The sequence below is a fragment of the Mercurialis annua genome, linkage group LG2 (genome assembly GCF_937616625.2).
Source record: "Mercurialis annua linkage group LG2, ddMerAnnu1.2, whole genome shotgun sequence".
In the NCBI taxonomy this organism is placed as follows: domain Eukaryota; kingdom Viridiplantae; phylum Streptophyta; class Magnoliopsida; order Malpighiales; family Euphorbiaceae; genus Mercurialis; species Mercurialis annua.
Genome location: NC_065571.1, coordinates 11,686,714 through 11,711,863, shown reverse-complemented (window position 1 = coordinate 11,711,863; position 25,150 = coordinate 11,686,714). Strand labels below are relative to the sequence as shown.

Below are 25,150 nucleotides of genomic sequence, written 5' to 3'. Positions count from 1 at the left end.
GCTTATACCCTGAACTTGTGTAAACCGGCTCAAAAAGACCCCTTTGCTGACGTGGCACCTTAATTGGAGAGTGAGATTTAAATTAATCATATCTTACACTAATTAATTATAATCAACACTAATTAATCAAATTTTATCACTAATTAATTATAATATACCATTAAATAAATTAGGGACTTTTTTGACTTTTATCCAAAAAATATTTTTAATTTTTTTTTTGGAGCAGCAGCTCCTCAATTTTCTGACTGCTCCTCATCGGAGGAGCAGTGCTCCTCCGATGAGGAGCAGAGCCTCCTCATGAAAGAGGAGGCCCTGCTCCTCATCTGAGGAGCAGAGCTCCTCGTTTTCACGAGGAGCTTTGCTCCTCATCGGAGGAGCAGTGCTCCTCGTTTTCACGAGGAGGCTCTGCTCCTCAGATGAGGAGCAGCGCCTCCTCGTTTTTCACGAGGAGCTCTGCTCCTCATCTGAGGAGCAGATCTGCTCCTCCGATGAGGAGCTGCTCCTCAGTTGAGGAGCAAGCTCCTCGGTTCCGGCGAGGAGGAGCTCCTCCTCGCCGGAAAACATTTTTTTAAATATAAAAATAAATAAAAATGTAAAATATATAATAAAGTCCTTATATTTTTAAATATTATTAATAATATAAATAAAGTTTTAAATTAAATTATTAATTTGAAAGTCTTATATGTTAATTTTAAAGTTTTATATGTTAATTTAAAAAAATTGAAAATTTTAAGCACCATTTTAACCTTTTTTTTGGATAAAACCACTATCTAAAACCGGAGAGTGTAACTCACTCTCTGAGGTGAGAGTGGGGAGGGGTGTTTTTGAGCCAAAATACGCAAGTTCAGGGTATAAGTGATCCTATTTTCCAGTTTTGAACTTTTTTAATACTTTGACGCAAGTTCAAGGGTGAAAGTGATCCTTTGTTCGGCTAATAATTAACCATCACCCCGGCTAATAATCACCCATGGCACCTCAACTTTAGGGGTACGGGCGGTAAACCCCCTGATGTTTAAAAAGGGGCGCTAAACCTCCTGAACTTTGAGGCGGCGCTCACTAAACCCCTTTTGGACGAAATATGACCAAAATACCCTTGGCGCCGTTTTTTTGGTCAACTGACTTTTTTAAAAAAAAAACTGACACTGTCACATCAGCTGCCACGTCAGTAAAATACCTTAAAAATTTCAAACACCCAAAATACCCCTAATTTGATTTAGAAAAAATCAAAAAAATAAATCAACCCAATCTAAATAAAAAGATTAACTCAACACCCGACCGGACCACCTCCACCCGACCGGACCACAACGGGAAATTTTTCCGGTCATCTTCTCTGTTGAAGATGACCGAAAAAATTTTCTGGTCATCTTACGGATCTGTTCCTCAAGAGGAACAGATCCGTCGCCGGATCTGTTCCTCAAGAACAGATCCATCGTCGTCTGTTCCTCGGTGAGGAACAGACGACGATCTGTTCCTCACTGAGGAACGATCTTTTCCTCCGTTGAGGAACAGATTCGACGGATCTGTTCCTCAGTGAGAAAGAGATCCCGGCGGCGGCGGTGGTGGTTATGGTGGCGGCGGCGGCGGCGGTTGTGGTGGCGGTGGTGGTGGCGGTTCGGGTGAAAGTGGTTTGGTTGGATGTCATTGGGTTGATTTGATTGGGTTGGGTGTTTTAGGGGTATTTTAGGTGTTTTAATTTTTTAGGGTAGTTTGGTGATGTGGCAGCTGACGTGGCGCCACTATTTATTTATTTATTTTTTTGAAAAAAAGTCAGTTGACCATAAAAACGGCGCCAGGGATATTTTGGTCATATTTCGTCCAAAAGGGGTTTAATGAGCGCCGCCTCAAAATTCAGGGGGTTTAGCGCCCGTTTTTAAACATCAGGGGGTTTAGCACCCGTACCCCTAAAGTTGAGGTGCCATGGGTGATTATTAGCCCATCACCCCTGTACTTTACCATTTCTATTAATAAATTCTCCTACTTCAAAAAGCATCAGTAAACCCCCTATACCAATGGTGGCGCTCATTCACGGACATTATGGATGAAAATACTTCTGACGTCGTCTTTTTTTTTTGTTTATAATTACACCCCTATGATATAACATAATTAGCTTAATACATTTAAAATTAAGATCCTGTCATTTTAGGTATAGCATCCTATTATGATAAATCCAAACCAAAAACAAATCTAGATTTTAATTGTATGAGCAAATGAAATGGTGGACTTAAATGAGTCTATTTAGTTGTCATTTAGCAAAACACTATATTATTTTCATAATAATCACTAAATATCTCTTTTAACATTTTTTACTGCACAAAACATAAAAACACGCACACGTCGAACAGTCTCTTGAACTCCTCCGATGACTTCTCCTACTTCTTCTGCATCATCAATGACCGCCGTCATAAACCACCGCGTCACCCCAGAAAGGTGCTCTACTCATGTCTCTTTGTAGTTAGTTGTTATTCAGTTTTACTGCACAAAACATAAAAACACACACACACAAAAAAAACTCATTTTTGCTTCGGACAGCCTCTTGAACCTCTCTGATGACTTCTCCTACTTCTTCTGCATCATCATCGGCCGCCGTCATAAACCACCGCGCCACCCTAGAAAAATGTTCTACTCATGTCTCTTTGTAGTTAGTTTTTATTCAGTTTGGAATTAATTTTTCTAGAAAAAATTACTCGATCTAGATTTAATTTACGCGTTGTATATTCTACATCCTGTATGCGTTTTATATTAAAAGCATAAAAAAAGTATATCATTTATTTAAGGCTTAATCACCAAAAAATGCCAAACCTATACGTTTTGTGTCAATTATAGGCAAACCTTTAAAAATCACCAGATTTAGCCAAATCTTATATGTTCTGTTTCTTTTTTAGCCATTTTTGAATCGAACCGGTTTTTCTGACACCTTGTCGTCCACGTCACCGCCAACTAAGCAATTGGCTGGCATGGCAGCTGAAATATTTAAATAAGGTTTGGCTATAACTGACACAAAAAAATAGGTTTGGTATTTTTAGGTGAATAAACCTAATTTTAAATTCAAACCAATTTTTAAATTTAATAATTAGTAAATTATTTATATAATTTATATATATTTTAAAATAATTAATACTTCCTATTTAACACTAATAAAATTAATTTTAACTTTTTATTAAATCTAATATATTTATATTATAATATATTTTAATGAATATGTAATTAAAAATGAAATTAATGTATTACTTAAGAATTAATGTTAAATTAAATTTGGTGAAAGTGTTTAATGTTCATGATGATTTTGAACTTGATTTATTATTTTTAATGTTGTTGAGATCTTGTTATGACTGGATTTAGGTAATAAATAAAATAGTTATGTCTAAATTAAGGTAAATTTTTGGCTATGTCGAGTAAAATGACATGCATTTATGCTTATAAACATCATGATATATATTGATACACCACAATGAGCTTCACTTTTTAAATAAAAAAAAATGAGAAAAAAATTATACTCGTCTTTTAAATAAGCAGTCTATTCAGTGATTATTTCTATGTTTATGTGTGTATAGTTGAATTATGAACATTGTCGTATGTTTGTTGTGTATATTACTCTCAGATTGTTTGTTGGAACACGAACAATTGGGTCTCAAACGGCGGCGGTGTCAACGAACCGACGACTGAAATTTAAAAAAAATAATTAAGATGAATACGACATTTTTTGTTTTTAATAGAATTTAAATTAATTATATATCCATCAAATATGTAAAAAACAATTATTAGAATTAATTAAATTTAGTAAAAAAAATAGATTAATTTTAATTAGTGTTAAATAAAAATATTATTTTTTAAATATATATTTTATTATAATATAAGTAATCATTCAATTATTTAATTTTAAAATTAGTTTTATTCACCAAAAAATGCCAAAACTATGTATTTTGTGTCAGTTATAGCCAAACTTTATTTAAATATTTCAGCTATCATGCCAGCCAATTGCTTAGTTGGCGGTGACGTGGACGACACGGTGTCAAAAAAGCCGGTTCGATTCAAAAATGGTTAAAAAAGAAACAGAACATATAAGGTTTGGTTAAATCTGGTGATTTTTAAAGGTTTTGCTATAATTGACACAAGACGTATAGGTTTGGTATTTTTTGGTGATTAAGCCTTTATTTAATTATACATATTATATATTAAAAGTATATACTATATTTATAAAACCAGTTTTATTAAATTTACTTATATTAAATATATTTTAAAATTGAAAATGGTCATGTGATGAGAGCATGCAATTTATTTTTAACTCGGTATAGGCTATAACACCGGGGGGTTGTACCAATCTTGCCGAATTCAAGATAAAAGTAATCTTTTTTTCCTACTTTTGATTTTTTTAATACTTTGTGTCAAGTTGAACGGATAAAATGATCCTTTATTCGTTTATTTTATATATCATGAAGTATCTTTCTTTTTCTCCACTTGAATTGCACATCTAAACCTCTCTCGAGAGGCATTTTTAAGTATTCATTTCTGCAATGCATGGCATTGTAACGAATCAACCGTTTCAATTAAGCATCTCCCATCTGGTCATGTTTATTAAACTTCTTAAATAAGAGTCAGACTGATACTTCATTTTTTTAGCAACTACAATTTCAATTTGAAAACTTACTTTATAAACAAATCCAACTCTAATATATTTCCGCTCGAGCCAAATTACTTTCTTTTTTAAAATCAATTCAAACTAAAATACCGGAGATAAAAAAATCAAACCAAACAAGTTGATATACTTTTCATTTGATTTTATTTTTTTAGCCTGGTTTGCAATTAAATTAAACTAAATTGTTTTAATAAAACAGAATCAAACAGGAAATCAAAAAATTACATCAAATGGAACTGAAACAATTTATAAACTCAATTGATTAATCAATTTAATTTGATTTTACATACCCCTTATCGTACAATTAATATGTACTACTGCAACCAGCTTCTTTTTGTTTTCAATTTCAATGGATTGATCATAATACAATTAACATACAACTGACAGATTAGATCCAATAGATTAAAAAAACAAGAGGTCATAAATAAATTAAATAAATGTCAATACCATGGCAATCAAGAACTTTTCATGTTTTTTGTATAGGAATAAATTTCTTTCACTACAAAGCCTATAACCTTTTCCTTTACTGGCACAAAGTCTATAAACTTGAAAGACCCGTCAATAATTGAAATACAACAAGAACAAATAAAGTTGAAAGCCTTAATAAATAAAATGCCTTTAATTTCCTGTGTCATTAATTAAAATGAAACCCATTAATCAAAATTTATGCACACCAAACACAATCAAAGCATGTGATCTAAAATTTCCAAGAATAACAAACCATAAAATGTAAAATTATCAAGGAAATCAAAGATTATGCTCAACTACAAAGGATAAATAACAGTTTTTCAATTCTTGGCGAGAGAAGTATTGTAAGAAGAACTGACTACAATTCTAGTTTGAAGGAATGACTGATTGTCTCAGTGGTTATAGTTTGAAGGAACCGGTCTAGATAACAATGACAACAATATCACTTTCTTCCACATGTTTTCTTATGAAATCTAAACCCGTAATATACCGAAGTATATTCCAAAAATAATTCATCAAAATGACTAGTATAGAATCAGAGCTTGAGGCGTGATACAAAAAACTAGTTATATATATTTTCAAAAATGCAGCAAAAGAATCAAACTAGGCTAGATTTTTAATGTGCGGTAAGAAAATTGAATTAAACTAGTAACATAGGAATACGCCTAATAGAGCAGACAATTTTTCATACCAAAGTTTTCTTTGTACCAGATTCGAGCCTTGGATTTGAAGCATCCGAAGCCAAGACCATATAGTGACAAGGGAAACTGGTTATTATACCATTTACTCATAGAGCAATTTTGCAGATTGAGTTCTGGCTTTCTTGCTATCGCTCTTACCGATTTTCTCCACACACTTCTCACTTTTTGAAATAGCTTTTTCTATAGCTTTTATCTTTCGAACATTTTTAGATCTTTTCATTTGTCTTCCCTTCACCTTTCTATTCCAAAACAAGTAGATGATTAGATAAAGACTCCGTTAAGGCGAATGAGCATGCTATTAATGAGAATGGTAACAAAATATAATAAATTGAGGCAAATAAATTAGTAACTATGTATATGCTAGAATACGCTAAAGAACGAATTATGCCAAGGAAAGAAAAGGGCAAACACAAACCCATTGGAAAAGTTTTAAATTAGTGTTCCAAAAGAAGAAAACAGGAAAGAGACGTGTGGTTTAAACATCAAAGATAAAATCGAGATTATAAATTAAGAAATGAAGTTTAGATATTCATCCATTAATGTTAATCACAAATTAGAATAGCAAAGATTAAACACGGAAAAACTTGAATTCATAATGCACATCCTACACTATCAACCACCAGAAGAGAGTAGAAACATGAAAATCGGAATATACAATTTCAAAAGGTTTTCAAAAGTTCATATGACCAAATGCTAAGACAGAACAAAGGCATCCTCATTGTTTTAACCAATCATGCACCAAAAAAAAACAATACACGACCTGAATGAAAAACAATTAAAGTTGCCACTTTTTTAATCACCCTATTCCAATTTCCAAAACCCAAAAGTAATCAAAAATAAGAGCAGAATAAAAAAAAACAAGAGCATAAACAAAATACATCAAAAGTTATCAAACTCTTCGCAATTAAAACTCCAACTACCCTTTTTCAATTGTCACTCATCTGAAACCCAAGTTATCGAAATAAAACAAATTCATTAACGAAAAACTAAAAAAGCCTCAAAATGCAACAACCCTCAAAAGCTGTTGTTTTCCAACTTGACTGCCCTAATGCCAGCTAATTAACATTCTCGAACTTCAATTTCAATCGTAGCAAACAAATTCACATGTGCGCCTATAGCCCATAATTCCAACATCCCTCACACTATCAATAGCCTAAACTCAAATACTAAATACTACAACATTAAAAATAAATATAATGCCAGTGTCCAAATGTCGACCAACTAATTTCCCAAATACAACATAGCTCATATAAAAGTTTGCTTCTAAGAACCAAGTAAACACAGTTCTGAAACATTACAAACTTTGATCAATTGCACTGTACTTTTCCTTAAAGTACAAGATAAACAATTCAACATAAACACAGACAATATCGTAATTATGTAAAAGAGATATCAAAAATTCTGATAATTTAACACTAACCTAATACTGGCAGTAGTATTAGACCCAGAAGCCGGCTTTCGCACAACAGATTCTGTTGTATCCATTGCTGCAAGTTCACAGTTAAGATTTTTAACTAAATTAAATCAAGGCCTCAAGAACTGAAATTATTAAATTTTTAAAAATAGAATTTGAAAGCTAAGGTTTTTAATCAGTACCTTGAGGAATGTCTGAAACGGTTGGTTCCGTTGTGTCCATTGAAGCGACACCGTTTCTCTTCTTGTTGTTTCTGTTCTTCGCCATGATTTGCTTGCAGAGAAGCAGAATGGTTTAATTGTAAACCAGCTGTGAAACCCTAGATTATAATTAGTACTATTTTCTGGAGAGGGTGTTTTTGAGTAATTAGAGGCCCAAAGTTTTAACAAATTTAGTCCATTGGGCTGCCCCTTCTCAACACGAGAAAACTGTACTTAGGGGTGTGCAGGGGTATTGGAGATTCCCGAATTCCAACCGAAAACCGACGAAAATATCTGGAACCGAAAAAAAAACAGAAAATTACACCATTTACCAAAAAAAATGAAAATAATTACAAAATTACATGTTGACTTTTTTCATTTACAAAAATCTTAATAATCTATACTATATATAAAAGCACGGATGGGGGGGGGGGGACAGGCACATTTACCAAACAGCCCTTTATAATCTATTACTAATTTATAACTTAAATTAAGGTTTAATAGTCTTTTAATAAATAATTGTAAAATTAGAATATTAGTTTGCTAAGGAAACAAGAAGTTTAATTTGAATAAAGAACTACTAATTCATTTAATGATAAGCCTATTGACGAGGAAAACGTCAACCCATTGTTTCGTGAACTTTTTGAAAAAGAACAAGATGATCTGCTCATGGACTCGGTTTTTATTCCTACGGCCTATGATCGTCGGGTATAGATATGATTTTCAGTGGCAGCATGAGCAAATATGTGCGTAGTAATATTTATATGTTGATCATGTACAAGGATTAGAGAATTATTATCAGTGGAGCAGTGGAGACAATGCAAATTTCTTCCTCCAAATTTTGTGAATTGCGGTGAAAATTCGTGACAATGGTGGGTCAATTGTTGCCATTTATAATGGCTTAATACATTATTTAACCCTTAAACTTTATCACTTTGTTTCATTCGACCTCTAACAATACTATTTCTTCTATTTAATCCTTTAACTATTCTTTTTGCCTCTTGCACATTTAAACTTTTAATTTTTACCCGTTTAACCTCCTCAAAAATACAAATATTTAATTTTCAACCATATTATATCTAAAATAAATGTTTAAAATATATAAATTAATTTATATACAATGACATATGATTTTTTTAAAAATAAATTTTTATAATAATATTTTCGTAAATTGTTGATGACAGTATAAATTAAAAATAAAAGAATATAAATAAATAATAAATAAAGTTGATCAAATAATTAAATGGTATTACTTCTTGAACATGCAAATGTTTTTTTACATTTCAACAATGATAAAAGAAGTTTGCTCTATTTTTGTTAACAATATTTATAAAGTATATAAATTTATAATATTTTGATAATATTAAATGAATGTTTAATTGTTTAAAAAAATATAAATTTTAGTGTGTTTCGTAAATTTAACTCAAATTTTTCACTTTAAAATTTTTAAGATACAACCTTTCAGTTTTTTACAATTTCAAACTCTTCAAAGTCAATTACGAATCTTTTAAGTTTGTGTTTAAATGTAAAATACGCTAAAATTCATGATTTTTAAAGTAATCAATCTTTAAATGAATTTTTAAATATATATAAAATACATCGCTCTTTATTTTAAATGAAAGAAATATATTCATATTTTTTCTAAAATTAATACATTATGTGAGAGGTTCAATGGGTAAAAAAAAGAGTAGTTTAGATGTTCATTGAAAAAAACACTTAGTTAAGGGGTTAAATAGAACAAATAGTTTAGTTTGAGTGGCTAAATAGAACAACAAAATAGTTAAAAGGTTCAATGGAACAAAAAATTAGTTTATAGGTCGTATGAAATAAAATGGTAAAATTTAAAGTTAAATAGAACAAAAAAAAATAGTTAGGAGGTTCAATGCAACAAAAAAATAGTTTAAAGATCACATGGAATAAAGTAGTAAACTTTAGAGATTAAATAATATATTAAGCCATTTATAATCGTGTTGTCCTATATCTATTTTCTGGTAATACTGTTTTAATAATCTTTTAGTTTTATATATCATTGTTTCATTAGTATGAAATCGGAACAAAGTTCCAATGGTATCAAGTTACGACAATTTTCAATTGAAATATCACTTTCCAAATTCACTTATCCTTTATTTGGAATGGAAATTAGATATATTTTTGTCTATCCTTAATATTTTTGTCCATTCTAAAACTACTACAGAATATTACAATTTGAATAATATTACACATCTTGTATCAAATTATCAACAAAATAAAAATTTATATTTTTATTCAAATTAAATTTATTTTAATCAATTAATATAAATATTTTTACAGGTTTGAACTTACTTTTCTAAAATATTTTTTTTTAAATATCTACGGAATAATTGATTAATATTCACATTCTATCCGTTAAAATTAATAATGAAACATTAAAAAAATTAAGCGTATATATAAATTGATCAGCAATGTTGATAAATATTAACTACTATTATTTAAGAAATTTCAGTAAATAAATTATAAATTTATATATATATATATATATATACTCAAAATTGTCAGTTAGATTTGAATAGGAAAACAATATACTATTAAAAAAAAGTAGAAAAATATTAAATTAACATTATATGTTTTGTAGTTAATTTTACTATCTTTATTTAAGTAAAATTATTATTCAAATAATTTTTGTACTAAAAAAATTATTATATTTATATTTCAACATAAAAAAATATAAATATCTCCTTAAAATATATATCAAACAATTTTTTAGTTTTGCTAATGTAGATATAAATTTAAAATTGCAATGTTATTTTTATGTGAATGAATTAAAAAAGTTGTTTTATGGGTTTTTAAAGTTTTATTAGAGCCAATTATTAAGCTTACTTTTATTATATTTTATATGATTATATTTCACATAAACAATTATTATAATTTAAGCTAATTATAAACTTTATTTTAATTTTGATTATTAAAATACAATTGGTATTTAAGTATAATTAATTATTATTAAAGTAAACTACTACTACTATTTAAGTATAATTAATTATAGAAAAACAATTAAAATATTAATAAATTATAATTATTTCACATTATTTTTAATCTAATTATTAAAAATTATACTACCATCATCGACGTATCACATTACGAGCCACGTGCGTAGCACGTAAAGCGATACTAGTATTTATAAAAGTACAAAAAAATAAAAAATAATATCAAACATACGGTGTATACTGTGAGTATAATGTCAGTATACTAATAAACTAACATTATATCAACATTATACAAAAATTATACCAATATTATACATACTGAGATTTTATTATATTAAATAAAAATTTACCAAAATTACATCAAATCGTATACTAAAAATTACATTAATAATATACCAAAATTATACCAACAGTATACCAAGAGTGTACGCATCAAAATATACTGAAATTTTATTATTAAATCAACATTACACCACATCGCATACTAAATATTAACCTAACAATATACTAAAATTATACCAACAATTTACAAATTTTCTAGTTCATTACCAATTATAGTGAAAAATACATATAAAAAAAATATACATGTTATCAACTAGAAAATATATATAAAAATTTATAATCGATATACCAAAAATATACTGAAATTATACTAATAATAAACCAAATATTATTTTTAAATTATCTAATTTATAGTTTTAATATTCCAAAATTATACCATAATTATACCGACATTATACAAATCGTACTTTTGTAATTATTTTCATTTTTTGGTACTTTTGTAATTAATTTTAAATCAGACGTATTTTTGTAAATAAAAAAAGTTCACAGGTACTTTTGTAAATATTTTTAAAATTTTAGGTACGTTTGTCATCATCCCAAGAAAAAATTACCCTGGTTACGGGCTTAGGTCATTTTATTTTGAATTTTACTGGAGTAAAAGTCCATTTTGAATTGTACTATTACCAATTTTCTAATTTGAATTTAATGATTTTACTTTGCATAAAGATATTTTTTAAATTAGCAAAATAAAACTATCCAAAATGATAGCATCCCATGATCCTCTCGTTTAGATATAAAACCTAACATATCTGAACCTATTCAATTTAAAAGATATCAGCAAAATTCTTGCCATCAATTTGAAAGATTTCAGCAAGATTCTTGCCATTAATCAACTTTTAAGCTATCATTCAAACCTTCCCATTTAAACTAGAGAAAATTAGCCCAGATACGGGCTTTGGCCAAATTAATGAGAATATTACAGGAGCAAAAGTCCAAATTGACTTTTACAGTTTCCACAAAATGTTTTTGAATTACCAATGTTTCCTTTTCACAAATACAAACTTTTAATTCAAAAACTATCAAGCAGTTATTTGTCTCTATCCACGATCAATTGCATGTATCAATATATCATTGATATTTTTTAGATTCTCTCCCTAATTAACTCATCTTTCCCATTTTCAAAATCTTTCCTATTTTATTTTAATTTTTGATTGAAAAAAATTTGAAATGCCGAATATTAGGTATTTCTCAAATCAAACTCCTTCCGAAAAATCCCAAACCAAGAAAATATCAATGACTAAATCGAAGAGGGTTGCTAGCAAACAGAATGTAGAATTCACTGAGCTTCCATCTTCGAATAAGAACCGTAGAGTTCTTACTAATCAAGAAGACAATGATAGTGATTTCGAGACTTTCACGGTCACCAGCGATGAGAAGAACAAACCAATGGTTACTCTTCCTCTCTCTATTAAGGTGTTTGAAATTTTAATTATATATTTTTAACATTCAATTTTTATTGTTTATCAATTTTTATTTATTTCTGTTATTGTTGGGTGTTTATATGTGTGTTTTTTGTTTGTTGGTTTTGAATGTTTATACAAAGGATATGATTTTGCATATTTCAACAAATTATTGAAAAATATGTAGAACTAAATTTAATATAATGGTTATTTTATTGTTGCTTTTAGATATATTATATATTTATCTAATTTTTTTATGTTTGTTGCTTGTGTTTATAATTTGATACCTGTTTATGTAATTTTGAAATAATTACTTACAAATATACTCCCTCCGTCCCAATAGAGTTGTCTACTTTGCCTTTATCACACAGTTTAAGGAAAGCAATTATTGTTTATGGGTTTAGTAATTTTTATTTTATTTGTCTTGTCATACCCCTATTTAATATAAGGCCCACTTGCAATTTACTTTCAATTAACTCATTAGTGGATTTTAAATAGGGATAATATAGTAAAGTTGGGTGTAAAAGTTAGCTACTTTTTAAAAGTGGACAAGAATTTTAGAACAAATAATTTTCTCAAGGTGGACAATTCTATTGAGACGGAGGAAGTACTTGTTAACTAATGATTATTTAATGGTTAACTAATGGTTATTTAATGTATCTATTATGTTGTGTGTTTTCTATGTATGCTATTTGTTTGTTAACTGATTAAGTGTTACTATGTAGTTATCTGATGGTTAACTAGTAGTTAACTTTATTCTAATGTTTATGCTAAAATGTGTCATGACGGTAATAACATATTTACTTAGTCGTAGTTTACCAATAGTTAACTACATGTAAACTGAGAATATAAACCCAGTAAAATAGGTGATCTTTAAAATGCAGAATTGTTTTTTTGGTGTTTTATGTATAATTATTAACCATTTTTCCTTTTCTTTTAGTGATTGCGGAGCGTTTGTTTTGACTTTCGCTGAGCATTTAATCCAGAATTTTCCAATTCCAGCTGCATTCCATTGAGAGCCATCGTGAATGGATTTCTTTCTTGTTTTTTCAATATAGAAAAGACAAGTATACTAGAAACATTGTTAGCGAAGAGGAGCTGAAAAAGAAATTAAACTTGAAGGATAGAACAAAGATGAAGGTGATGCAAAAGAATTAGATGTGTTTAACAGATTAGAAATTTTATGTTTTGTATTTCTTTTAAATGAAAAAAGTTGCAATTGTGTAACCAATTTCAGAATATTTATATTTTGCTTTATTTTATTATGAAAACATAAATTTCTGTTAAATGTATAGTTTATTGTGGTTTGCAATTGATCTATTTTTTAATGTTATATTTTCAGGTTATTTAAATAAATATGTGTATTTAATATAGGTGTACTAAGACTATATTGTTAGCTAACTAACAGTGTTCTATTAGTTAACTACATGTTACCTGTAAAACTTTAATCAATTTGATTGGTAGTTTTGATTTTGCAAAAATATCTTAAGTGATTAAAATCAAATTAATGTTATAAAAATTAATTAACAGTGCACTATTGGTTAACTGATAATGAAATGTTATTTACACATAAAAAAAAATTAAAATTAACAAATTAATAGATAACATGGGAAGAGATTACGAATTTTAATGAAAATAATTAAAAAAATGTAACATTACAAACATCAATTTTAAATTGAAAGGCTTCAATTATAATCAATGTCCACCGCTTGCTGATTTGGTTCCAACTAATATTTGAAGATTATTTCAGTTTTTCCGTAATTAACTGTTAGTATACCATAAATCAGTGCATTTAAAATTTCAAATTCAGGATCGTCTTTAACTAAAATGTCTTTGATCTTATGATTTGAATAGTTTAGATCTTCATCACATAATCCGTCTTAGTAAACAAGAACCTTCAATGTTGTCATTACTGCATTGTTGAAAAATAAATCATGTTAATCTTCATTTTAATTATTATTTAATTTACTAGTACACTATTAATTAACTTACAACGAAGTTTAATATTGTTTGAACAATTTAAAATACTGACAGTGGCAATTTATTTCATAGTGAATATTGCCTCATTTTGAAAAAAATGCATGCAATTGCTTAAATATGTATTCTTCGATTTTGATCATATACGCATGTCATTGACCAATTATAACCCAAATTTTAAGCTGATTAATTATTATTTTTGTTGTTTCGAATCACTAATGATTCAAATCATTAGTAAACATGTTATTCACCGATTATAATACATAACTTCAGCCTATTGTAGATAAAAAAATTTGTTTTAGTTTCAAGAACACACTTACCCGTTTGAAATGATGAGATGATGAATGTCTTTTTATTGGAATTTTTTTGTTTCAAAAATTGGTTGATGATTTTCTTTTTTCAAATCAGTTCATGTTTATAAATAATACATTAATTGCACCATTGTATATGGTATTTTATTTAAATAAATAGTTACTGTATTTAAGGATTTTTAAAGACTATAAAATTAATTGCTATATATTATTCTTTGCGATTTTATAGGAGATTTGAATTTTTGTAACAATTTATTTCCTTTTCAAATGTTGTTTGTATTACTTTAATTAATTAAACCTATTTTGTGCAATTTATAATCTGTTGTCAACTTTTTTTTTGTCCACCGTAAATTTCTAAATAAATAACACATGTAGGTACTTATCAATTTTTCTCTCCATATTATTCACACTCAATTCAAACTTGAGAAATACTATTTTTGTTTTTTTTCCTAAATAATTAATTTTCATTTTATTATTTAAATCTTTAATTTTCATATAAACCAAAAAATTATAAAATACTAAATAAAGATAAGTAATATTTTTTATTAATAAATTTGCAATTAAATGTTTTAATATTTTATATTTATCATAAACTACCAATCAATTTGGAATAAAAAATACAAGTAAGTAACATTTCTTTTACTAATTAATTTTATATTAAATTTATTAATATTTATATTTGTCTTAAACTATCTATCAATTTATATGAAGGTATAAATAATTTAGCAGACACATTAATAAGTTATAAGTATGGGCATGGAGTGGTCCTCCTGAAAAACAAATCATCTTTATTATATGCATGTACCAGTAACGCCATATAATTTTCAATTGCTTGGATGCACTATTCAGTTGCCTCTATTGCAAGGCAATTTACTATCTAACTCTATTCTTGTCTTCCTAATCAAATAAATGGCCAGTGTGGACTTAGTCTGAATGGTTAAGGCGTCTTCAAATGCATCAAGTGGTTATAGATTCGATCTCTACTTCCGTAACTAATAATTAACAAACTGAGATTTTAAGAGTCGTACTCTATCTTTGACAAAAAGAAAAATCAAATAAAATAAAATTTTGAGTAGTCGTATTGGGTTGGCGCAGGAAGAATGCCTCAGTGGACTGTATTCTGCCGAGTCATTTTCCGGTCTTCATTTCCCGTTTGATGACTTATGTTGTGTGGACCTATCCATCATTTCCATTTCTATACTTTATTAACTACTACACACTAACCAACGAATTATAGTATGATATAACTTATAAGCGATATTCTCAAAAAAAAAAAAAACTTATAAGCGATCGGACAATACTCTCTTAAAAGTCGTGAAATTATTCATAAAAAAAGTCGTGAAATTATTTTATTCCACGAGCGCTCCCCTTCCCGGATAAAAAAAAAGACTACTACACACTACAATCTGTGGGCTTTTGTCTATTACTCATCTAATATTTTCGTCAGGAACTATTTCTTCTTTTGTTTTCTTCTCTAAATTTTTAATAATTTATCTTTAACTTCTGCCATCTTTTTCTCAAAGCTGGAAGTAACGTTTTCAAAGCTTAAGGTCTCCTTATCCCATGCACCCTTCTTAATTTAACTCAAATATATAGACAGATAAAATTTATCATTACTAATAACTCAGAATATGCAACATAATTACAATGCTTAGTGCACTGCATACAACAATAACAATTTTACTTTATCAATCACTAAAAAGAAAACTGAGGACCAAACACACAAATCAAAAATAAGAGGTAGCGAGACCCATCGCAAATAGAATCATTTCTATTTAGTACCTTATAAAGGGGGGAAGTAACTGTAAAAAAGGGAGGAAAAAAAAGACTCAAGTACACGTATGCATTGTTCAATTGTTGTCTGATACCTTGTAAAATCTTACCTATGTCTGATTTGGCATGCAATCACCTCTCTCTCTCTATCTATCTATCAGCTAGTTATCTCATCTTCCAAGCAATCAAAGCTGCATCTGCGGAAACACATTCCATAGCCTCACCAGGTAGAGCATATACGGCCACAACCAGATATGGCAGCAGTAGAGTCTTCACAGTTCGCCCACCTTTCTCCAACCCACCCCACCAGAGCAGCCTCATGTAACCATCATGCTCATGAATGCAGGTGGTGGCCTTACTCCAACTCCAACGATTTTGGAGCCAACACAGCCGTCATCCTCATAATCCTCCTCTGTGCACTAGTATGCGCTCTCATTCTCAACGCAGCCATTCGCTGTTTCTTACGCGGTGCCCATCACTTGCCAGACCAACTTCCTCAAACTCAACGTGAACTTGTCCATAACAGCAAACCAAGCTTTGAGAGTGGCGCAAAGCAACTGATGGTGGCTCCAATTCTAGTGTATGCAATAGGGATGAAGCTGGGTGGAGCAGAGGCAGACTGTGCTATTTGCTTGTCTGAGTTCGTGGAGGGTGAAGGGATTCGGGTTTTAGGATCTTGCCAGCATGCGTTCCATGTTCACTGCATAGAAAAATGGTTGTCTTCTCACTCTTCTTGTCCCACTTGCCGCAGCAGTTGCCTGGCTTCTTTCCCGACCTCAGATTGTTGCCCAGAAAATAACAACAATTTCAGACAATTGGAGATCACTGATACAGCTCAAGAGCACATCATAAGTAATCCATAATAGTATGGTTTATACGCACATACCATGTAATTAATTACTAGAGCGCTCTTTCTTCTTGATGTTAAAAAGAAAAGCAATGTTCTTTCTTTGTTTTAAATTTAGTTCCAATTGTTTCCCCTGCAAACAGGTACAAGAGTAGCTATTCCTATTTGAAGCATTCCAATCGGCTTATCAATCTACAAATGCTTCTCAGCCACATAACAGCTCCCCGTAAATTACCATCATTGAGATCAATCTCGGAAGCTGGAAAGAATATAAATTAACTGATTAAATAGTATCGCTGAATGATACAAATTATTCAACTAAAAACTAAAGGTATTATCATGAAAAGATGGTCAGTTTTTCCTTTTTTCTTTTCATTTTTCCCAACGGAAAAGTTTTCGGTGTTGAACTTCTATTAGAACATTATTGTTTTGATTCTTAGCCAGCATCTTTATTCCAAAGCTTTACATCGCAGTTAACATAAGTGACCCATTAACGTCATACTCAAACTCTACAGGAATATATGCTTGATCTCCATTCCAATTTCTAATTATGTAATTCCAATAGCAAATACCTGATAACCTGCTGCACTCTTCAGTGGAAGTTAGCTAAGTTGATATTTAAAAGCTTTAAACTAACTGACAATTGTTTTACTTCATTTATAAGCTAATCAATACAAACACAAAACAAAAGATGAAAGCTTGCAGGTATTCACAATCCATGCTTTAATCTTACCAAAAGTTACGTACTCTGAATTGATCTCTATTGTCCCGTAGTTTGCCTTCAAAAGTAAGCTTTCTTCAACAAATAAGTCAATATCCATTATCCTTAAACTTTGACATTTAAGAAACTGTTACAAAGAAGAAAGAAAGATTAATTGATTTTTGTCACTGATCATCATTGCTAATATGAGAAGTGAATGTGGAAAGTGTCACAATCAAAATGCAATCACATTTCTAGACACACTCCTGCTGAAAAATTTTACGAGCCACATTGCAAATAATCAGAACATGTAAAATCATATTCATGAATGAAACATTAAAGACAACTTCTTGAAAAAATGAACAATGTTATTCTTTCCAGAGAACAACTTGAAGTCGCGACACAATCAGTTAAAACAATAAAATGCAGCAAACAAAACAGATTTTCAAGCTCAAGAAATAGGAAAAAGAAAACCCACCAGATTGCAACAATAGTGACGCTAAACATGATCTTCTATATGTTACAGAATGTGCATGTATGGATAAAAATGGATGGTTAAACTATTCCAAATTCTAAAACTAAGCCCAGGCCACCTCTTCGTCGACTATCTTCGAGTGGTTATCGATAAGATTTCCAGTGATTGTTACGAGATTTGCCTGCTTCTTTAAAAAGCTCACCTAGCCTGTTGTTCTCATCTTCAAAATCAGGATTTGCAATCCCAACCTTCTCCTCTCCTAATTTAAGAACATACTCCAGTATCTCAATAGCATCATCAACCCTGCAATAAACGCCACAGAATTCAACACCAAACAAAAAGGCAGTTAATATCTAGCTTTAACAAATCTCGATAGCTAAAACATTCAACAAACTACGAGCAACAAACATCAAGAATATACACAGAGTTGTGATAAAACCAAGAGGCTATAGAATGTTTTAATGAAATGCAGATTTGCTATTTTAAGGTTTATCCATAATGCTGTCGCTACAAGCTACCAGAAAGTGGAAAGTATGCAATTTAAGGATTGAAGACCAAGTAAAAATCCTCAAATGATCAAAATACCGAGGATATAGCTGAAAAGGTGTAAATTTAGGCCCTTTTGCAACAATCTTGCAGCAGAACGAGAGAGACGAGTTCGATGTCATTGCCGTCCAAAACCAACTCATCCTTAACCTTCTCGGACCGAACAATACGCACACCTTCCAGCATCTCAACTTTCCTCACCTGAATCCATTTCATTACATATTCTAGGATTAGGCAGTGCATTGATAAATGGTAACCATAATCTAATTCATTTAGAAATAAAAATACAAGGACGTTACCTTCTTCTCGCTGACAAAATTACGGATCTCAATGGCGGAGTTGGAGTTAAAAATGGAGGCATTGATAGGGAAATGAGCGTAGACGAAGCGCATCTTGTAGCGGTAACCTTTGGTGACACCTGCGATCAAATTCTCCAGGTGGCTGAGGGCGGTGCGTATAGCAGCGCTGCTACCGAACCATGCTTCGATCTTCAACTTACGAGTGCCGCTGCTCTCGTCTTGAATGAGCTGGAAGTCGAGATTCAGGTGCTTAAAATTTCTTATCAGCTTCCCACGCGGTCCCTCCACCTCTACCATTTTGGCCTTCACTTTTATCTTCACCCCCTCCGGTATGTCCATTGTCCATAGCAGAAACCGTAGAGCTATCAGATCTAGCGAAGTAAAATCCAGAGTTCAGACGCCTAGGCAAGTTCACAGGTCCTGCAGATACAACAGAAGCACAAAAGGGTTAGAGATTTAAATTCTAATAGTGGCAAGTAAATTACAGCAAATTTGATGACTCGCTCTAGCAAGAAATTAACTGCCTCGAGATTAGAACATGACCTGTTTTTTTGTATTCATCAGACTGTGCAACCAGAACAGCAGGACCAAAAAGAGATAGCATTGGCAATGGGTTTGCAAAGCAATACACATCTACATCGCTCAGAAGCACATTGTACCCCAGCTTTAATATCTTCAGAACCAATCTGGACTTCACTTTTGTCACCCTTTGAAAGCATTCAGTTCCAAAATGACAATCATCAAAGCGAATATCACGAGGGCTGATGGATCTTGGAAAACCGGCAAGCCCTAGCATGAAACGGAAACATTTCAGTTCAGACGGATAAAGGGACAGCCCACTGGGGCATGCAATCTTCGAATCATATCTAGGCGGACTCTAAGGACAATCTAGAAAATCAAGGAGCAGGAGAATAATCTAATAGCCGATCATAAAGGCCAAGTTTGAGACATTGATCATCATATAAAGTCACTATATGTCCCATAGGAAATTCCTAATTGGAATGAAATGAGCTACAATTTCAATTTTTCGAGAAGGTCTCATATTTTAGTTGATTACCAATTATCATAATTCATAACATAGACAACAGTTATTCAAATGTTCTTTTTAGTTGTTCCCTTTTTCAAGTGATACAGCACTCAACAATTATGGCAATTAAGGTAGGGGATGAAAATAAACTGAAAAGGAACAGAAAGTATTGATGCGAAACTACCTGTAAGACCGAGAACTCATATGTTTCATGATCAAGAGCACAAATTAAGAAGTTCATGACCCGGAAGCGTCTCAGTCTACAAACCCAACTCATCAACATATCTTCATAGCTATACCCAGCAACAGCAAGCACCACTGTATTATTCTCATCTGCAGATATTGGAAGCAGCGAGTCTAAGGAAAATGGAAACTGGAGTAGTGCCAAGTGCTTTAACTAATCTTTCAGGGAGCAATTCGAAGTCTCATCTTGTGATTTAGTCTTGTGAACACAAGCTATAGTTTTCATCTTAGTCCTAGAATACAAGACCCTTCTATTCAATAGGCTAGATCTCTTATTCATTAATATATCTTCTTTTGTGTCAACAAAAAGATATCGGCCATCACAGTTCACACGTTTTACTAGGCTAGAATAATTGATTTCGCGGAAAAGTGACGATCCATACGCTGCACCAAGATGGGAATTGCCAACATTTCCCCAGCTTCTCTTTCTGATATCCGCAAAACCGGACCCCTTCACTGACTGATCAGACCAGTTTCCAATATCATTCAAATAGAAACCCGTAATCGTCCTACTCGCATCAAACACAAACCTAAACTGAGACAACACAGCCTCATTGATGATCCAATGGTTATAAAATCCCTTTTCCATACAAGAAAGGAGGAGGCACGCCGTCATGTAAAGGCACATTCTTTACATTCCACGCCAACAGCATTCTATCATAGCAATGACTCGAGTTCAACAGCCAATTCTTCCCAAGAGTTTCCTGCAACCGACGCAATCAAAAAATGACATCAATTTAGTCGTCTCAAACCGTCAAAATTCCGGTATCTAACAGCAATACATTCCTCCATACCTCATAAGATGTCATCAATCTACCATCTTTTCTCAGCCAGTGTCTTCCATTGTCATCCAAATCAAACGGGAGGTAAGAAACATTACGCAAATAAGCAACTAAAAGCCAATCATGACACAAAATACATTTCCACCCAACACATGTCTACTCTCTTCAGAAGGCAAAGCTTGCCATATGACTTTCAACGCAGACTACAGGAACAATATGGCAAGACTGAAATCCAAATTTACAAATTGAATAGAATGTAAAATAAAAACTTATCAGAGCAATATCTATTCAGCATAAACCAATAAAATATTCACTCAAGCATTAAAGTTGTTCAAAGCCGCCCATCGAAGCCACAAACAGTTATAAGAATTAGCTGGGAAATATATAAATAGTTACACAAAAGTTCAGTTAGACTTTAAACTTATCTTCAGTCTCAGGCTCTTTGGGTGTAGCAGGAACTAGAACCTTAGCAAAACTCAATTGCCTGCATGTTTCGTAAGTAAAGAAAAGTATGACAAGTGAGTGGTTGAATAATAGAGACAAAAGTTTGACATTGTTGGGTTGGTAAAGAAAAGTTTGGCACCTCACCAACTTTTGATTCCTCTCCTCATCATACAGCCCACTTCACCTACCAGGCTACCACCAACACCACTAACACCTCACCAACTCCCTTTTTCATATATACCAATATTTCTGTTGCTCAAAAACCCAAACAAGAAATGACTTTCCTTTTACTAATAACAATACCCATCCTTGTGCTCATCTCCGCATACGCCCTGTACTACCGTCTGCGCTTCAGGCTGCCACCGGGACCGCGCCCGTGGCCGATCGTAGGGAACCTGTACGACATAAAGCCGGTGAGGTTCCGTTGCTTTGCGGAATGGGGTCGAACTTACGGTCCAATAATTTCGGTTTGGTTTGGGTCCACATTAAATGTGGTGGTTTCGAATACGGAATTGGCGAAACAAGTGCTGAAAGAGAAGGATCAACAGTTGGCGGATCGGCATAGGAGTAGGTCGGCTGCAAAGTTCAGCAGAGACGGCCAAGATCTGATCTGGGCTGATTATGGACCTCACTATGTGAAAGTTCGAAAAGTGTGCACTGTTGAGCTCTTCACCCCCAAAAGACTTGAAGCTTTGAGACCCATTCGAGAAGATGAAGTCAGTGCCATGGTTCAATCTATTTTCATCGACTGCACTAATCCTGGTAACTTCCTCTTCATTAATTTATTTCTAATTCATTTTCATCCTATTCATTATTTCTATCCAAATTAATTTTATTTCCCAAACTAAACACTACCTTACTGCTATTTAATACTCCAAATTAATTTTATTATTTCGTCTCATTAGATGATGCCTATTTTCAAAGTGAATATTTTTTTTTATTGATAATTTGCGGAGGGGGAGCGCTTGTGGGAGAAATCGAACCCACGATCTAGCAGTTTTTCTGCTTAGCGCTTATACCATTTGAGCTAAAGCTCATTGGTTCAAAGTGAATATTTTGTGTTTCTTAATTGGACAATTTAGAAGGTTTAGAGAATGATTTTCAAAATTTTGCTAAATAACTCTAGCAAAAATTAACATAATCCTTTCTCAAATTGACTATTGATATATATATGTTACAGTTTAATTGACTATTGATATATATATGTTACAGTTTGTTTGGTTGATTGACATATGCAAGAAAAATGATCTTAAAACTGTAAACATGCAGAAAATATAGGAAAAAGTGTTGAAGTGAAGAAGTATTTAGGGGCAGTTGCATTCAACAACATAACAAGACTAGCATTTGGAAAGCGATTTGTGAACGAAGAGGGCATTATGGATGAGCAAGGGAAAGAATTCAAGGCAATTGTGGCTAATGGACTTAAGCTAGGCGCATCCCTCGCCATGGCAGAGCACATTCCGTGGCTTCGTTGGATGTTTCCCTTGGAGGAGGAGGCATTTGCAAAGCATGGAGCTCAAAGAGACCGGCTCACTCGAGCTATAATGGAAGAGCATACAATAGCTCGTCAAAAAACCGGAGGTGCAAAGCAACATTTTGTTGATGCATTGCTTACATTACAAGAGAAATATGACCTAAGTGATGATACAATTATCGGACTACTTTGGGTAAGTAGCAGATTCATCTACTTTTACTTTACTTTATGATGCTTATAATCATATAATTATTACTATTCTTTACTGCAGGACATGATTACTGCAGGCATGGACACTACAGCCATCACAGTAGAATGGACATTGGCTGAACTAATTAAGAACCCAAGAGTGCAACAAAAGGTTCAGGAAGAGCTAGACCGCGTCATTGGGTTAGAGCGTGTCTTGACTGAGGCTGATTTCGCAACTCTTCCATACCTACAATGTGTAGCCAAAGAAGGATTTAGAATGCACCCTCCAACTCCACTCATGCTCCCTCATCGTGCCAATTCAAATGTTCAAATCGGTGGCTATGACATACCAAAAGGATCGAATGTTCACGTAAACGTATGGGCCGTAGCTCGTGACCCGGCCGTATGGAAAAACCCGAAAGAGTTCCGGCCAGAGAGGTTCCTCGAGGAGGATGTGGACATGAAAGGGCATGATTTTAGGCTGCTTCCATTTGGTGCAGGAAGGAGGGTGTGTCCTGGTGCACAGCTTGGTATCAACTTAGTCACATCTATGTTAGCTCACTTACTGCACCATTTTCATTGGACACCACCTGACGGTGTTCGCCCAGAGGAAATCGACATGTCAGAAAATCCTGGATTAGTCACTTACATGCGCACTCCGCTACACTCGGTTCCCACTCCTCGACTCCCTTCACATTTATACAAACGTGTGCCTGTCGATATCTAGTTTCTCATTATACTTCATTTATACAAGAGATGCAATTTGAAAAATGTTATATGAGTTGTGCATTGCCGATACATAAATCAAATGAAGTACTATGTTTTGTTCAAATTATATGAAACAAGGTCGATGCCCGCGCGTTACACGGGTAGAATTTCTTTTGGTACTCTGACAAAATTCTCATACATTCATAATGTTATTGTCTATTTTTATTGCATCCACATTAATTATGGACATACTCATCACATTAATCGACACATTCTCGAAATCTAAGGTATTCTTGCACCCCAACAGACGTATTGCCGAGCGAAGAGTTTATGTTATTTACGATCCACAACTTCTACCATAACCATTAAAGCCTTTTGATACTTCAACTTCTCAGCTGGTAACGTTCCATAATAAAAAAAAATACCAAACCTTTTATATTTCATCTTTTCGAAACTTCTGACTTTCATCTTCATGCTATTTAATACAGCTTTCACGTGCGTGCTTCTGCCTCAAACCAAATTGCCGTCACTGAGTCATGGAGCCACCACTCTCTGTCAAACCAAATTTATCATGAAAACAATCTTAAATTTTTCAAATAAAAATAAAATAAAATAACAAGTGTATAAATATAAAAGATAATGGTCTAAGTTAAAGAAAAGTGCAAATAATAATGTTTGACTATAAAAGACAAATGTCTAAATTAAAAAAAAATACATATGTTTAATTATTAAAAAAATTGACAATTAACGTTAATTATATAATAATTTATAACTAAAAATAAAATTGTTAAATAAAAATGAAAAATAAAGGTCAAATAAATAAGGATGAATGAAAAATAAATAATAAAGTGATTTTATACAAGTCAATGAAAGAAAAGAATTTGGCACTCTATATAGGAATGGATTGAAATGTGCAGCAAAATATTTTGGCAGTGCCAATTTAGAGAAAATTAGGAAAAATACTCTCTTTTTAAAAATAATAGGATTTCCTAAGAAAAAGATAGAGAAAATACCTCACCCTTTTACTATAATTATTTTTTTACTCTAAGACATATTTATATTATAATTATACCTACTTTTTATTATTATTTTACTCTAATTATATTTTTTTTACTCTAATAATATACCACCTGTTACTCTTTTTTTCCCTTTCTCTTTTTTCTTCTTTCTCTTCTCTGCTTTCTTTTTTTTTCGTCATTCTTCTTCTTCTTCTTCTTCTTCTTCTTCTTCTTCT

At 31.9% G+C, this 25,150-nt stretch overlaps 4 protein-coding genes across 4 annotated transcripts; 2 read left to right on the top strand and 2 right to left on the bottom strand.

Moving 5' to 3' along the window:
• Positions 1 to 5,598: 5,598 nt before the first annotated feature.
• Positions 5,599 to 7,564, bottom strand: LOC126666760 (uncharacterized). Its single transcript, XM_050359621.2, has 3 exons — positions 7,399 to 7,564; positions 7,223 to 7,289; positions 5,599 to 6,041 (listed from the first exon to the last, which is right to left on the bottom strand). Exons 1-3 carry the CDS (start codon positions 7,481 to 7,483, stop codon positions 5,885 to 5,887), a joined length of 309 nt encoding a protein of 102 aa, XP_050215578.1. The 5' UTR covers positions 7,484 to 7,564; the 3' UTR covers positions 5,599 to 5,884.
• Positions 7,565 to 16,038: 8,474 nt separating this feature from the next.
• LOC126666874 (RING-H2 finger protein ATL79-like) lies at positions 16,039 to 17,208 on the top strand. Its single transcript, XM_050359758.2, has one exon. It carries the CDS (start codon positions 16,437 to 16,439, stop codon positions 17,043 to 17,045), a length of 609 nt encoding a protein of 202 aa, XP_050215715.1. The 5' UTR covers positions 16,039 to 16,436; the 3' UTR covers positions 17,046 to 17,208.
• A 2,091-nt stretch (positions 17,209 to 19,299) lies between these two features.
• Positions 19,300 to 21,780, bottom strand: LOC126668177 (beta-arabinofuranosyltransferase RAY1-like). The gene is given in 8 exon segments (XM_056104625.1): positions 19,300 to 19,469; positions 19,593 to 19,811; positions 19,814 to 19,838; positions 20,261 to 20,893; positions 20,895 to 21,023; positions 21,239 to 21,304; positions 21,516 to 21,585; positions 21,734 to 21,780. Coding segments are annotated over 8 exon segments (1,359 nt in total).
• On the top strand, positions 21,696 to 24,095 carry LOC126666873 (cytochrome P450 98A2). Its single transcript, XM_050359757.2, has 3 exons — positions 21,696 to 22,307; positions 22,815 to 23,212; positions 23,291 to 24,095. The coding sequence occupies exons 1-3, from the start codon at positions 21,821 to 21,823 to the stop codon at positions 23,933 to 23,935; spliced, it is 1,530 nt and encodes a 509-aa protein (XP_050215714.1). The 5' UTR covers positions 21,696 to 21,820; the 3' UTR covers positions 23,936 to 24,095.
• Positions 24,096 to 25,150: the final 1,055 nt, after the last annotated feature.